The sequence below is a fragment of the Trichechus manatus genome, unplaced genomic scaffold (genome assembly GCF_000243295.1).
Source record: "Trichechus manatus latirostris isolate Lorelei unplaced genomic scaffold, TriManLat1.0 scaffold00296, whole genome shotgun sequence".
In the NCBI taxonomy this organism is placed as follows: Eukaryota; Metazoa; Chordata; class Mammalia; order Sirenia; family Trichechidae; genus Trichechus; species Trichechus manatus.
In genome coordinates, this window is record NW_004444232.1 from 645,747 (window position 1) to 659,491 (window position 13,745).

General features: G+C 36.2%; 1 protein-coding gene across 1 annotated transcript in view; it reads right to left on the reverse strand.

The window, feature by feature from the left end:
- The window catches only part of PTPN13 (protein tyrosine phosphatase non-receptor type 13), a 192,920-nt gene extending 180,708 nt beyond the window's left edge, over window positions 1-12,212 (reverse strand). Inside the window, exon 1 of the mRNA XM_023725318.1 lies at window positions 11,816-12,212. Within this exon, the coding sequence (XP_023581086.1) occupies window positions 11,816-11,930 (115 nt within the window). The 5' untranslated portion in view covers window positions 11,931-12,212. The remainder of the gene's footprint in view (window positions 1-11,815) is intronic.
- Between the last annotated feature and the right edge of the window lie 1,533 nt (window positions 12,213-13,745).

The window sequence follows — 13,745 nt, forward strand, 5'->3', positions numbered from 1 at the left end:
GAAGTCCACAGCCACCACAAGAAAGGAAATAATAAAGATCATAGCAGGAATAAATGAAATAGAGAATAGAAAAATAGAAAGAATCAACAAAACCAGAAGTTGGTTCTTTGAAAGGATCAACACAATCAACAAACCACTGGCCAAACTGACAAAAGAAAAAAAGGAGAGGATGTAAATAACCCAAATAAGAAATGAAATGGGGGACATTACAATAAACCCAACTGAAATAAAAAGGATCATAACAGAGTACTATGAAAAACCATACTCCAACAAATCTGAAAATCTAGAGGAAATGGACAAATTTCTAGAAATACACCAGCTACTCAAACTAACATAAAATGATGTTGAAAATCTGAACAGACCCATGACAAGAGAAGAGATTGAAAAGGTAATAAAAGAAAAAAAACTCCCAACAAAAAAAAGCCCTGGCCCAGATGGCTTCACTGGAGAATTCCTCCAAACATTAAGAGAAGAGCTTACACCAATACTACTCAAACTATTTCAGAACATAGAAAAGGGATAATTCTGAATTGATTCTATGAAGCCATAATAACCCTGATACCAAAACCAGGCAAAAACACCACAAAAAAAGAAAGAAAATTATACAGCAATATCTCTTATGAATATGGATGCAAAAATTCTCAACAAAATTTTAGCCAACAGAATTCAGCATCACTTCAAAAAATAATATACCACAACCAAGTCGGATTCATACCAGGTATGCAAGGATGGTTTAACATTAGAAAATCAATCAATGTAATCCAACACATAAAGAATCACATGATCATCTCAGTTGATGCAGAAAAGGCATTAGACAAAGTCAAGCACCCATTCCTGATTACTCTCAATGAAATAGGTATAGAAGGGAAATTCCTCAACATAATAAAGGGCATCTATACAAAACCAACAGCCAGCATCATTCTTAATGGAGAGAGGATGAAAACATTCCCCCCTGAGAACAGGAACAAGACAAGGATACCCTTTATCACCACTTCTATTTAACATTGTGCTGGAAGTCCTAGCTAGAGCAATAAGGCAAAAAAAGAAATAAAGAGCATCCAAACTGGTAAGGAAGAAGTAAAACTGTCCCTATTTGCGGATGATATGATACTATACATAGAAAACCCAAAAGACTCCACGAGAAAATTACTGAAACTAGTAGAAAGATTCAGCAGAGTAGCAGGATACAAGATTAACACACAAAAATCAGCTGGATTCCTATACACCAATAAAGAGAACTACAAAAAAGAAATTAGGAAAACAATACCATTTTTAACATCCCCTAAAAAAATAAAATACTTAGGAATAAATCTAACCAGGAATGCAGAAGACCTATATAAAGAAAACTACAAGACAGTACTGCAAGAAACCAAAAGAGACCTACATAAATGGAAAAACATACCATGCTCATGGATGGGTAGACTCAACATGGTGAAAATGTCAGTTCTACCCAAAGCAATCTACAAATACAATGCAATCCCAATCCAAATACCGAAAGCATTCTGTAAAGGGATGGAAAAACTAATCATTAACTTTATATAAAAAAAGGATGAGGCCCCGGATAAGTAAAGCACTATCGAAGAAGACGTAGGAAGATGTACACTACCTGACCTCAGAACCTACTATACAGCTACAGTAGTCAAAACAGCCTAGTACTGCTACAGCCACAGACATGTTGACCAATGGAACAGAATTGAGAACCCAGATGTAAATCCAACCATCTACAGTCACCTGATCTTTGATAAGGCACAAAGCCCATCAAATGGGGAAAAGGTAGTCTCTTTAACAAATAGCACTGGCAAAACTGCATGTCTATATGCAAAAAAATAAAACAGGGCCCATACCTCATACCATACACAAAAACTAATTCAAAATGGATCAAAGACCTAATATAAAACCAAAAACTATAAAGATCATAGAAGAAAAACAGTGTCAAAGCTAGAGGCCCTAATACATGGCATTAACAGGATATACACCATAACTAACAATACACAAACTCCAGAAGATAAGCTAGACAACTAGGATATTCTACAAATTAAACACGCTTATCAAAAGACTTCACCAAAAGAGTAAAAAGAGAACCTACAGACTGGGAAAAAGTCTTTGGCTATGAAAAATCTGACAAAGGTGTAATCTCTAAAATTTACAGGAAAATCCACCAACTCTACAACAAAAAGACAAATAATCCAATTAAAAAATGGGCAAAGGAAATGAACAGACACTTCACCAAAGAAGACATTCAACTGGCTAACAGACACCTGAGGAAATACTCAGGATCACTAGCCATTAGAGAAACGCAAATCAAAACCACAATGAGATACCATCTCACCCTGGCATTACTGGCACGAATCAAAAGAACAGAAAATAATAAATGCTGGAGAGGCTACAGGGAGACTGGAACTCTTATGCACTGCTGGTGGGAATGTAAAATGGTACAACTATTTAGGAGAATGATACAGCGCTTCCTTAGAAAGTTAAAAATAGAAATATTATATGATCCAGCAATCCCACTCCTAGGAATATATCCTAGAACAATAAGAGTTGTCACTCGAATAGACATATGCACACCTATGTTCATGGCAGCATTGTTCACAATAGCAAAAAGATGGAAACAACCTAGATGCCCATCAACAGATGAATGGATAAACAAGCTATGGTACATACACACAATGGAGTACTATGCAACGATAAAGAACAAGGATTAATCTGCAACGCATCTTACAACATTCGTGAATCTGGAGGGCATTATGCTGAGTGAAATAAAGTCAATCACAAAAGGAGAAATATTATATGAGATCACTACTATAAAAAATCATGAAAAGGTTTATACACAAAAACAATCTTTGATGGTTGTAAGGGAGGGGAGGTGTGGGGAGGGAAAAACAATAAATAACTGGTAACTTTGGTGAAGGGTAAAACAGTATACAATACTAGGGAAGCCAGTGCAAGGAAAGGTCATGGAAGCTCCATAGATAATCTACATTCTACGTTGGTGAGTAGCATCTGGGGTCTTAAAAGCTTGTGAGTGGCCATCTAAGATACTCCACTGGTCTCACCCTGTTGGGAACAAGGGAGAATGAAGAAAACTGAAGACACAAGGGAAAAGATCAGTCCAAAGGACTAATGGACCACAACTACCATAGCCTCCACCAGACTGAGTCCAGTACAACTAGATGGTGCCTGGCTACCACCACGAACTCTTCTGACAGGGATCACAAGACAGGGTCCCAGACAGAGCTGGAGAAAAATGTAGAAAAAATGATAACTCACAAAAAAGAGACCAGATTTACTGGCTTGACAGACTGGAGAAACCCTGAGAGTATGGCCCCCACGCGCCCTTATAGCTCAGTTATGAAGCCACTCCTGAGATTCACCCTTCAGCCAAAGATTAGACAGGCTCATAAAACAAAACAAGACTAAAGCGGCACACCAGCCCAGGGGCAAAGACTAGAAGGCAGGAGGGGACAGGAAAGCTGGTAATAGGAAATCCAAGGTCAAGAAGGAAGAGTTTTGACGTGTCGTGGGGTTGGTCACCAATGTCACAAAACAATATGTGTACTGTTTAATGAGAACCTAGTTTGTTCTGTAAACCTTCATCTAAAGGTTTACACACAAAAAGAATTAATCTTTGATGGTTATGAGGGAGGGCGGGAGTGGGGAGGGAAAAACACTAAATAGACAATAGTTAAGTGGTAACTTTGGTAAAGGGTAAGACAGTACACAATACTGGGAAAGCCAGCACAACTTGTCCAAGGCAAGGTCATGGAAGCTCCAAAGACACATCAAAACTCCCTGAGGGACCAATTACTGGGCTGAGGGCTATGGGGACCATGGTCTCAGGGAACACAGTTCAATTGGCATAACATAGTTTATAAAGAAAATGTTCTACATTTCTACTTTGGTGAGTAGCGTCTGGGGTCTTAAAAGCTTGTGAGCAGCCATCTAAGACATTCCACTGGTCTCACCCCATCTGGAGCAAGGGAGAATGAAGAAAACCAAACACACAAGGGAAAGATTAGTCCAAAGGACTAATGGACCACAATTACCATAGGCTCCACCAGACTGAATCCAGTACAACTAGATGGTGTCTGGCTACCACCACCAACTGCTCTGACAGGGATCATGATAGAGGGTCCCGGACACAGGTGGAGAAAAATGTAGAACAAAATTCTAACTCACAAAAAAAAAAAAAGACCAGACTTACTGCTCTGACATAGACTGGTGAAACCCTGAGAGTATGGCCTTCAGGAACCATTATAGCTCAGTTATGAAGTCATTCCTGAGATTCACCCTTCAGCCCAAGATTAGACAGGCTCATTAAACAAAATGAGACTAAAGGGTCACACCAGTCCAGGGGCAAGGATGAGAAGGCAGCAGGGGAGAGGAAAGCTGGTAATGGGCAACCCAAGGTCAAGAAGGGGACAGTGCTGAAATGTTGTAGGGTTGGCAACCAATATCACAAAACAGTATGTGTATTAATTGTTTAATGAGAAAAACTAGTTTGCTCTGAAAACCTTCATCTAAAATACAACATATTTAAAAATGTATATTACAGCAGACAACAAAAAAATCAAAATAAATAAGTAGATAAGATCAGCAGTTCAAATTCACAGGCACTGCTTGGAAACCCTACGGGAGAGTTCTACTCTGTCCTATACAGTTGCTATGAGTCGGAATCGACTCAATGGCAACAGGTTTGGTTTTTAGATATAAAGCAAACAAACAAACAAAAACTTCAGTGCGACAAATGACTTTATTAAGAAAATAAAGAGACAACCCACATAATGGGAGAAAATATTTGGTAACCTTATATTGGATAATGAGTTAACACCCGAAATATATAAGGAACTCCTAGAAATCAACAACAAAAAGACAAACAAGCCAATTAAAAAATGGCCAAAGGACTTGGATATTTCTCCAAAGAAGATATACAAATGGCCAATAAACACATGAAAAGATCCTCAATGCGATTAATCATTAGGAAATGCAAATCAAAACCACAATGAGGTACCACTTTACCTCCACTAAGATGGCTGTCATCAGAAAAATGGAAAATTAGAACTGTTGCCAAGGATGTGGAAAAACTGGAACCATTTTCCATTGCTGGTGGGAATGTAAAATGGTACAGCTACTGTGGAAAACAGTTTGGTAGTTCCTCAAAAAGTTAAACATAGAATTATCACATAATCCAGAAATTCCACTCCTATGTATACATCCAAAAAACTTGAAAGCAGAGACTCAAACTAATATGTGTACACCAGTGTTCACTGGACCATCATTCGCAATAGCCAAAAGGTAGAAACAACTCAGGTATCTATCAACAGATGAATGGATAAACAAAATGTGGTATATCCATACAATGGAGCATTATTCAGCCAAAAAGCAGCTCTGATACATGTTACAACATGGATTGTCCTTGAAAACATTATGTTAACTGAAATAACTCAGATACAAAAGGGCAAGTATTGCATTATATGAAATGTCTAGTATAGGTAAATGTATAGAGACAAAGTTCATTAGTACTTACGAGGGGCTGAAGGTCCCTGGGTAGTGCAAATGGTTTGCATTCAACTACTAACCTAAAATTTGACGGTACAAATTCACTCAGTGGCACAATGGAAAAAAGGACTGGTGATCTGCTCTGTAAAGATTATAGCCAAGGAAACCCTGTGGAGCAGTTCTACTATTTAACACATGGCATTGCCATGAGTCAGAATCAACTTAATGGTAATGGGTTATCAGAGGCTGGGGAAAGGGGAGAATGGGGAATTATTGCTTAAGGGGTACTAAGTTTCTGCTTGGGGTGATGAAAAAGTTTTGAAAACAGAGGTGATGGTTACATAACATTATGAATGTAATTAGTATCAATGAATTGTACACTCAAAAATAGTTAAAATGACAAATATTTGTTATATTTTACAATAAAATTTTTGTAGAAAGCTTAGTTATATAGTATGGCTTAATCTCACAGTCATAAAGTTGAGTGAAAGAAGAACAAAAAAGTTCATATTGTATTATCCTATTTATAGTAAAAATGGGCAAAATTAATCTATGTGATAAAAAGTATTTTATGCAAATAACATGCACGTTACACTTTTTTTGCCAACCATGCAACCGCCTTGCACATTATTTTCCTAGGCATGCTATGTGCATTATATGTGTGGACACGTTATTTGGGGAAAATACGGTAAATCCAGTAATGGTCACCCTTGGTAACCAAGAATTAACTAGGAGGGAGTGTGAGAGAGCCATTGTTGGAAATGTTCTATATCTTAACCTGGCTGGTGATTATTTGGGTGTGTATATATGTAAACATTTGTCAGTCAGTACAATTAATAAGATTCTTTACTGTATATGTTATACACCAATATTAAGATAAATCCTATATGCATAAAAATTAAGACAACAAATACAGTGAGTAAAATTAGACTGCTCAGCAAAAATGGGGTTACAAAGCATGGACCTATAGCCACCTTCCCCTCTAAATGTATGATTCTTTAAATTTAGAAAATGGTCTGTTTATAACATCTGGAGTCAAAATACTTTCAAATCAAAACAGTGTACTGAGCGTGTGTTTGTGGGAGGAGGGGTGGTTTACTGTAAGTGCTTCATACATTGCCTAATTCACACTATTCATTTTAAGAATGCTAAACATTAAATTAGTTTCATGTTTTATAGTTTGTTTCCACGGAACAAACGTAGTAATTTTATCTGGTTCAAACACATTTAACTTGAAGGACCTGTTAATTCTGGCTTTATGAATGCAGGGCAAGATGTAGCATGTTGAAGACAACTGATACACCCTCAATCAACAAAATTAAGGTTGCAGATAATTAGGAATATATTATAAAGGGAGTAGTCAGGATTTAGTCTTTCAAAAGCTGTAGATAACTATACAAAGCTTTATTCAAAAACTTACAACCCATAAAAACTTCCTATATTTCCTATAAAGGAACAAATAAGTTATCTTCCTGATGACTAAGGTTATTGAGTCTTTTGCATATCTCTGATGTTCTTATCTGAAATCTGAAATTTGCACATCTTCTTTCGTTAAGTGAATGTTTGAATCTTTTACCCATTTTTTACTGGGTTGTTTGTTTTCTTACTTTTGAGATTTGAGAGTTTTTTTATATATTCTGGACAGAAGTCCTTTATTAGTTATGTGATTTGCAAACACTTTTTCTCAATCTTTGACTTTGTTCTCTTAATATCTTTAGAAGAGATGTTTTAATTCTGATAAAGTCCAATTTATCTATCTATCTATCTATTTGTATTATGGATTATGCACTCGGTGTCATAACTAAAAAATCTTCGCCTAACCCAGAGTCACAATTATTGTCTCCTACGTTTTCTTGTAGAACTTTTATAATCTTAAACTTTATATTTAGGTCTGTGATTCATTTTAATTTTGTATACGGTGTGAAGAATACATCAAAATTAACTTTTTTTTGGTATGTGATATTCAATTGTTAAAGCACCTTCACCAAAAAGACTATCCTTTGCATCTTTGTCAAAAATCAACTGATCATATAAGTACGAGTCTGTTTCTGGACTCTACTATGTTCCATTAATATATTTATCTACCATGTTTACTGTAGTTTTACAGTAAGTCAAGAAATCAGGTAGTATGAGTCCTCTACGTTTGTTATTCTTTTACCAAGTTGTTTTGGCTATTCTAAGTCCACTGGATTTCCCTATTAATTTTAGAACTGACTCATCAATTCCTATAAAAAAGCCTACTGGGATTTTAACAGAGATTGTATTGAATCTAAATATTAATTTGGAGAAAACTGACATCTTAACAAAATTGATCTTCTGATCTAGGAACACAATATTAACTCCCCATTTATTTAGGTCTTCTCTAATTTCTCTCAGCATTGCTTTTTAGTTTTCATTTATATAGCTCTTCAAGTATTTGTTTATTCCTAAGTATTTCATATTTTTGCTGCTCTTGTAAATAGTATTTATCTTAACTTCTGATTGTTCATTGCTAGTATGTAGAGATACAACTGATCTTTTAATTCTCTAGGACCACTAAACCCCTGCATAAGTTCACCCATGATATAAAAGCTAAAATCTTAAAATGAAGTTTTTTCTGACATAAGCTATGTTTTCTAAACAGTTAATAAGATAGACTGAGAAGCATATGATTAGGAAGTCATAATATGGGAGAACCCTTAATGAAATTCCTCCAGAGTTATATTTCAATGGCTACATTAATTTCCTTAGTAAAGAATAACAACCCCTCAGATAGGTCAAAAAGTAAAATCTAGCTATATACTATTTACAAGAGACACCTAAATTACAATACTAATAATTTGAAAATAAGGAAGGAGGAAAGATATACTGGTAAATGGCAAGTTAAAGAAAGCAGAGGTGACAATATTAAGAGCAGACTGGATAGCATTTAAAGCAATGAGTAGTAAAAAGAAATAAAAGTTTTATTTTATATTGATAAAAGATCCAATCCATTTAAATTAGTCAAAAGCCATTATATGTACCATACAAAATTATATAAAAATACATGATTACATGATTACAGTAGTAAGAAGACAGACAAAAACATAGTGGAGATTGTAAATATGCCTAAGAATTTGACAGATCAAGTATACCAAGAATATAGAATTTTTGAAAGTACAACATTAACAAACTCAATTCATAGCCTAGAACAGAAAATATACATTTTTTGTCAAATGCTCAGAGTATTTACAAAAATGGGCCAAACATAAGGCCACAAGAAAATCTCAATAAATTTTAAGAAGTAATCATACAGGCCACATGTTTTAATAACCACAAGACAACAAAGCTAAGAAACTTACAACAAAAGAAGAGCCAATCATCTTCATCGCCATCATCTAAATGTTTGCAATTACATATTTTTTTTTAAAGTTTTACATTTTTCCTCCTTCAGAGAAAGTCATCTGAAGATGGTGTGTTTCAATAAAACCGTGCTTAGATGTCATTAATCTACAAATAATAACCACAATAATTTTGTTTAAAAAAATGGTAAAAGCCATGAATTTCTAGAAAACTCAAAAAGATGAAGAAACAGATAATTTTCTCAGCCTTTGTTCAGTAATCTCCCAGTGGAAATGCTTATCTCCAGCCTTCTATTCATAAGAATTCCAACAGCATGCTTGCACATATATACTGAAAAAAAAGACACAGGAGCAACGTACAAGTCAAGAATATAGACAGGGTGAAAAAAGGCCATCGACAAGAACTAAAATAAAGATTTATGTAACAAATACAGAAAAACAAAACCAAGAGAGAAAAGCACATTTTAGGAAAAAAAATTTTTTTTAGAGACCACTATATTTTACCTACATTTTCCCCCTAATACACCAGTGTTATTCATAAGGGCATCTACTAGTGAACCAAAACCATCGTCATTTCTCCACAAAATAAGCAAAGTAATAATTATTTTATTTCAGTTTTGTTACAAGGAGAGAACTTGTCAGGAAAAGAATTAGAAGAACAATTTGTGGAAGAAAGACATTGTGTTATCAAACACACAAAAAAGAAAAACCTTAGATTTCAGAAAAACTAAATCAAATAAGCATGGGTTTTCTCCAAATAAATAGAATTTTAGACTGGGGGACTTACAGTAACCGGTTCCACTGGACAGTATTTAAGACACAGCTGCCTGCCTTACAATCAATTTTAAAACACATTCAGTAAGTCTACTGTAATGTTCCAATATATTATGCAGTAACTGCCTTTCGATGACAAGCACTTTACATTCAGATGTTAAATCTCTATTAACATCATGAAATTTGAAGGAAGGAAAGACCCTTAGATACTTACAGTATACAAGATGCTTTATATTCTACATGAGTCATGGCCAGAGCAGAGATCCTGCCATTTGCATGACAAAAAGAAATATTCTCTCTCTGTTCTCTGATCATTTGTAGTACTTATGGTCTATATTATTGATTTGGCACACACTATCTTGAAGTATTACACTTCCCACATGTATCTGTCTGATCTGAATGAATCCCTTGGGGGCAACAGCAACACCTACTTATTTCCACACAATGCCTTACATGTGGGAGATGCTTCTTAAGTAGTAACTGACTGAGTATTGGTGAGTAATTGAGTAATTCCACCAACAAAACCTTCAACACCACCTTTGGAGCATGGCTACCTGCTCCACATTCTGGAGTTCCTATACTTCTGGTGGTACAGGCAATTTTATGAAAAATTAAAGTGAGACAAACAAAGCAACAAAGTTTATTTAAAATAGCTGAATTTTAGGTAAGTGGTATTAGATAAAATGAGTAAATTTTCTTTAGATTAATCAAAGATCTTCAAGCATCTAAGGTTACAGCAGAATTAGGTGAGCCCTAAAACTGTTATATTCAAGTTCCTGTTTTTGGATTGGAAAACAACAACAAAGCTTTAACATATGTCACCAAACACTCTTCCCTTGTGCTATAGACTCTCTTGTACTCAATCACTGGTCACCTCCTTTACCATTCAAAAAGGTTCGCAGGGCTCCAAATCTTTAGCAATTCAGTCCTCCAATGATTCTCAAAATTTGCGTAAGAAAGACCTCAAGGGCTTTTTAAAACAAAAATTCCTGGGCTCCACCCCCAGAATTTCTTATTCGGTAGGTCTAGTGTGGTAGCTCAATGGTAGAATTCTCGCCTTCCATGCTGTAGACCGGGGTTTGATTCCCAGCCAATGCACCTCATGTGCAGCCACCACTGGTCTGTCAGTGGGGGACTTGCGTGCTGCTATGATGCTGAACAGGTTTCAGCTGAGCTTCCAGACTAAGGCTAGGAAGGAAGGACTGGCAATCAACTTCTGAAAATCACCTAAGGAAAAGTCCGAGGATCACAACAGTCTGATCCACAACCAATCACAGTATGGAGCTTGACAAGGCAACATTTCCGCTTTGTTGTGCATGGGGTCATTATGTGTGCTGGGCCTACTCAGTGGCAGCTAACAAGTGTGGGCCCAAGTGTTTGCATTTCTAACAGGTTTTCAGGTGATGTTGATGCTGCTGGTCCAGGGAGCACACGTTGAGAACTACCACTACCCTCAAATTCTCACCTGGTTTCTTTCATGTTTATTATGCCTAATTAATTCACTCAACCAATTTTTAAAGACCGATTATTCCTTAGATGAAGCTTGGTTTTAGCACATCAGCATGATATCAAGTGTTTTTGGACAACCAAAGGGTGACTCTAACTCTTCCAGCTCCAAAATGCCACACAACTATGAGGACCAAGTAACCACTTCTACTGGGATGCACAACACTACTTATTCAGTCTACATTATCTCAATTCAAAGATACAGGGGTGCACACACTATTCTCTCTGCCAGGAATGCTTTTCCCTCCCTCTCACGTAGTTAATTTCTTCTCTTCTTTCAGTCTTAGCTCAGTGTGACTTGTGCAGGAAAGACTTCCTTTTCTTTCTCATGACCAGGTCAAGTCCTCCTACTGTGGGTTCTCACAGTCACTGAATCCCTCCTTTGTAGCCCTTGTCACGGTTGCATTTTTCACATTTGTTTATGACTATTTTATTAAAAGTTATCTTCTACACTGGACTGTAAGCTCCAAACAGGCAGGAAATGTTTTTTGTTTTGATCACCATTATCTTTTCAGTGCCTGGCACAATATCAGGTATACAATGGTCAAATGAATGAAGACAAGATCTGAGCTTTTCAGCCCAAAGAAATAAGAAAAAGTATTCCTTTCCATACTCTGCCAAAGGCACAGAAATAACAAAACAAAACAAAGATCCCTGCCCCATAATTACCCGATACTCAGAAAAATAATAACAAATAATACAATAAAATAGCTTACCTTTTCCGAATAATTCTTGTAGACTCTCGGCACTTTGATTTAATACAGCCCATATTTCTTCCTCCTGCAATGGTCCACCCCGAACCTCCAGGGCCTCAGCTAGTGACACATGCATATTACCTAGGAAACAAGGTAACAGATGATCTACACATCAGCAACTTAACTCCACTTGCACTTGCAGTAGTAAAGGTTGCCATCTGTGAAAAGGCACTATGAGGCCCCTGTCTATCTAATTACTCAATATGGCCTTAAATTTAAAAACAATCTCACAACCTTAAACACACAGAGGGTAAAGGAATTGGGTAAAAGGAAAAACCTCTCAAAACAACTATTCGCCTTAGGCAAGCAGGGATAACTACGAGACAGAACTGGAGAATGGTGGTGGTGGTAGTTACTTCATGGAAGAAGACAGAGACCTCAGGCTGCCAGAATTCCCAAAGTGTAGATGTTTAAACCAAAGCAGCCAGACTGAACTGAAGAAAGCCTTTCAGACTGTAGTTCTAAGTCTCATCCTATCCATTCCAAGCAGAGGAGACTCTACAGCCATGGTGAGACAGGTTAGGAATAAGATGGAACAGATTTCTTCCATTCATTAATTGATCTCCACATCTCCAGTATATATTCTAACTGTAAATTCTGCACTGAATGGACTTAACTATTTCTAGATCTAGCTTTGCTACCAACTCATCATTTATCCTTGGGAAAGTCATTTTACCTCTAAACTTCAGTTTCTCCATCTGTGACATGGGAATAAAAATGCCACCTATTTTGGAGAGGTTATGCTTATGAACATATTTTGTTAAGGCTATAGATGAGTTGAATTAACAGAAGATCAGAAAGGTACCTGTGTGGTGACATTTTTGTAGGGTCACCATTTTTTGAATGACATCCAACTAGTAGGTGGTATATTGATAAATCTTTAATTTGTATTTTTCCCCTCTCTGGGGCTCCTATTTTCATTGCGGAAGGGACAAATGCAGCTAGTTGAAATCTCCCTATACACATTTTCCTGGATTGACACTCCTTGAAAAAAAAAAATTGCTCTTTATAGTTATTACCAAGATTTCTACCTAGACCAAACTAATTTACGCAGAATGTGTAATGTATATCTATTGGTAAGCAGAAGCAGGTGGCTTTGGGAAAAAAAGAAGAAATTGGAAATCTTAAATACTTATTTTCTGTAATAATGACCTTCATTAAATTTAAAAATTAACCAATAAAATAATCTGTTTTAGCCAAAAGTTGACTCTGTTTATTTAAGTAACAAGAAAAGCTAATGTTTCCTTTTAATTTACACTTATTATACTTTAACCCAGATTTTAAAAAGCCATTACAGCTGCAAATGAGGTGGCCGTTTCTCTTTTACTTTTCTTTTCAAATGTTTACTACAGCATATTATGCTTAAAGGCTGCCTCTGAGGAGTATTTACTTAAATGCACAATATGGTAGTTAAAAAGGAAAATGTCAGATAGTGCTTTGAAAAGGCCAAAATAGTTCTTACATATCTTCTACAAGAAGTGCAATTATTTATTCAAACTCCCTCTACCAAAAGTCTGTAGGTTCTAATATACTTTATTATATGATAGAACATTTGTTGAAGGGGAAAAATTACAAGCTTCACTACCTTCTAAGAGATATCTAAGGTACACTATATTAAATTGGAAGTTTCAACAGAGGCATCAAGATACTATTAACAATGAGATACCAAAGTGACTTGTGAGAAAGAATACCCTATAGAAAATTTCCTAAGTAGTATATCTGAGAACTGGTTAACCCATTGTAACCTGCTGCCATCGAGCTGATTTTGACTTACAGCGACCCTACAGAACAGAGTAGTACTGCTCCATAGGGTTTCCAAGGAGCAGCTGGTGGACTCAAACTTCTGATCTTTTGGTTAGCAGCTGAGCTCTTAACCACTATACCACCAGGG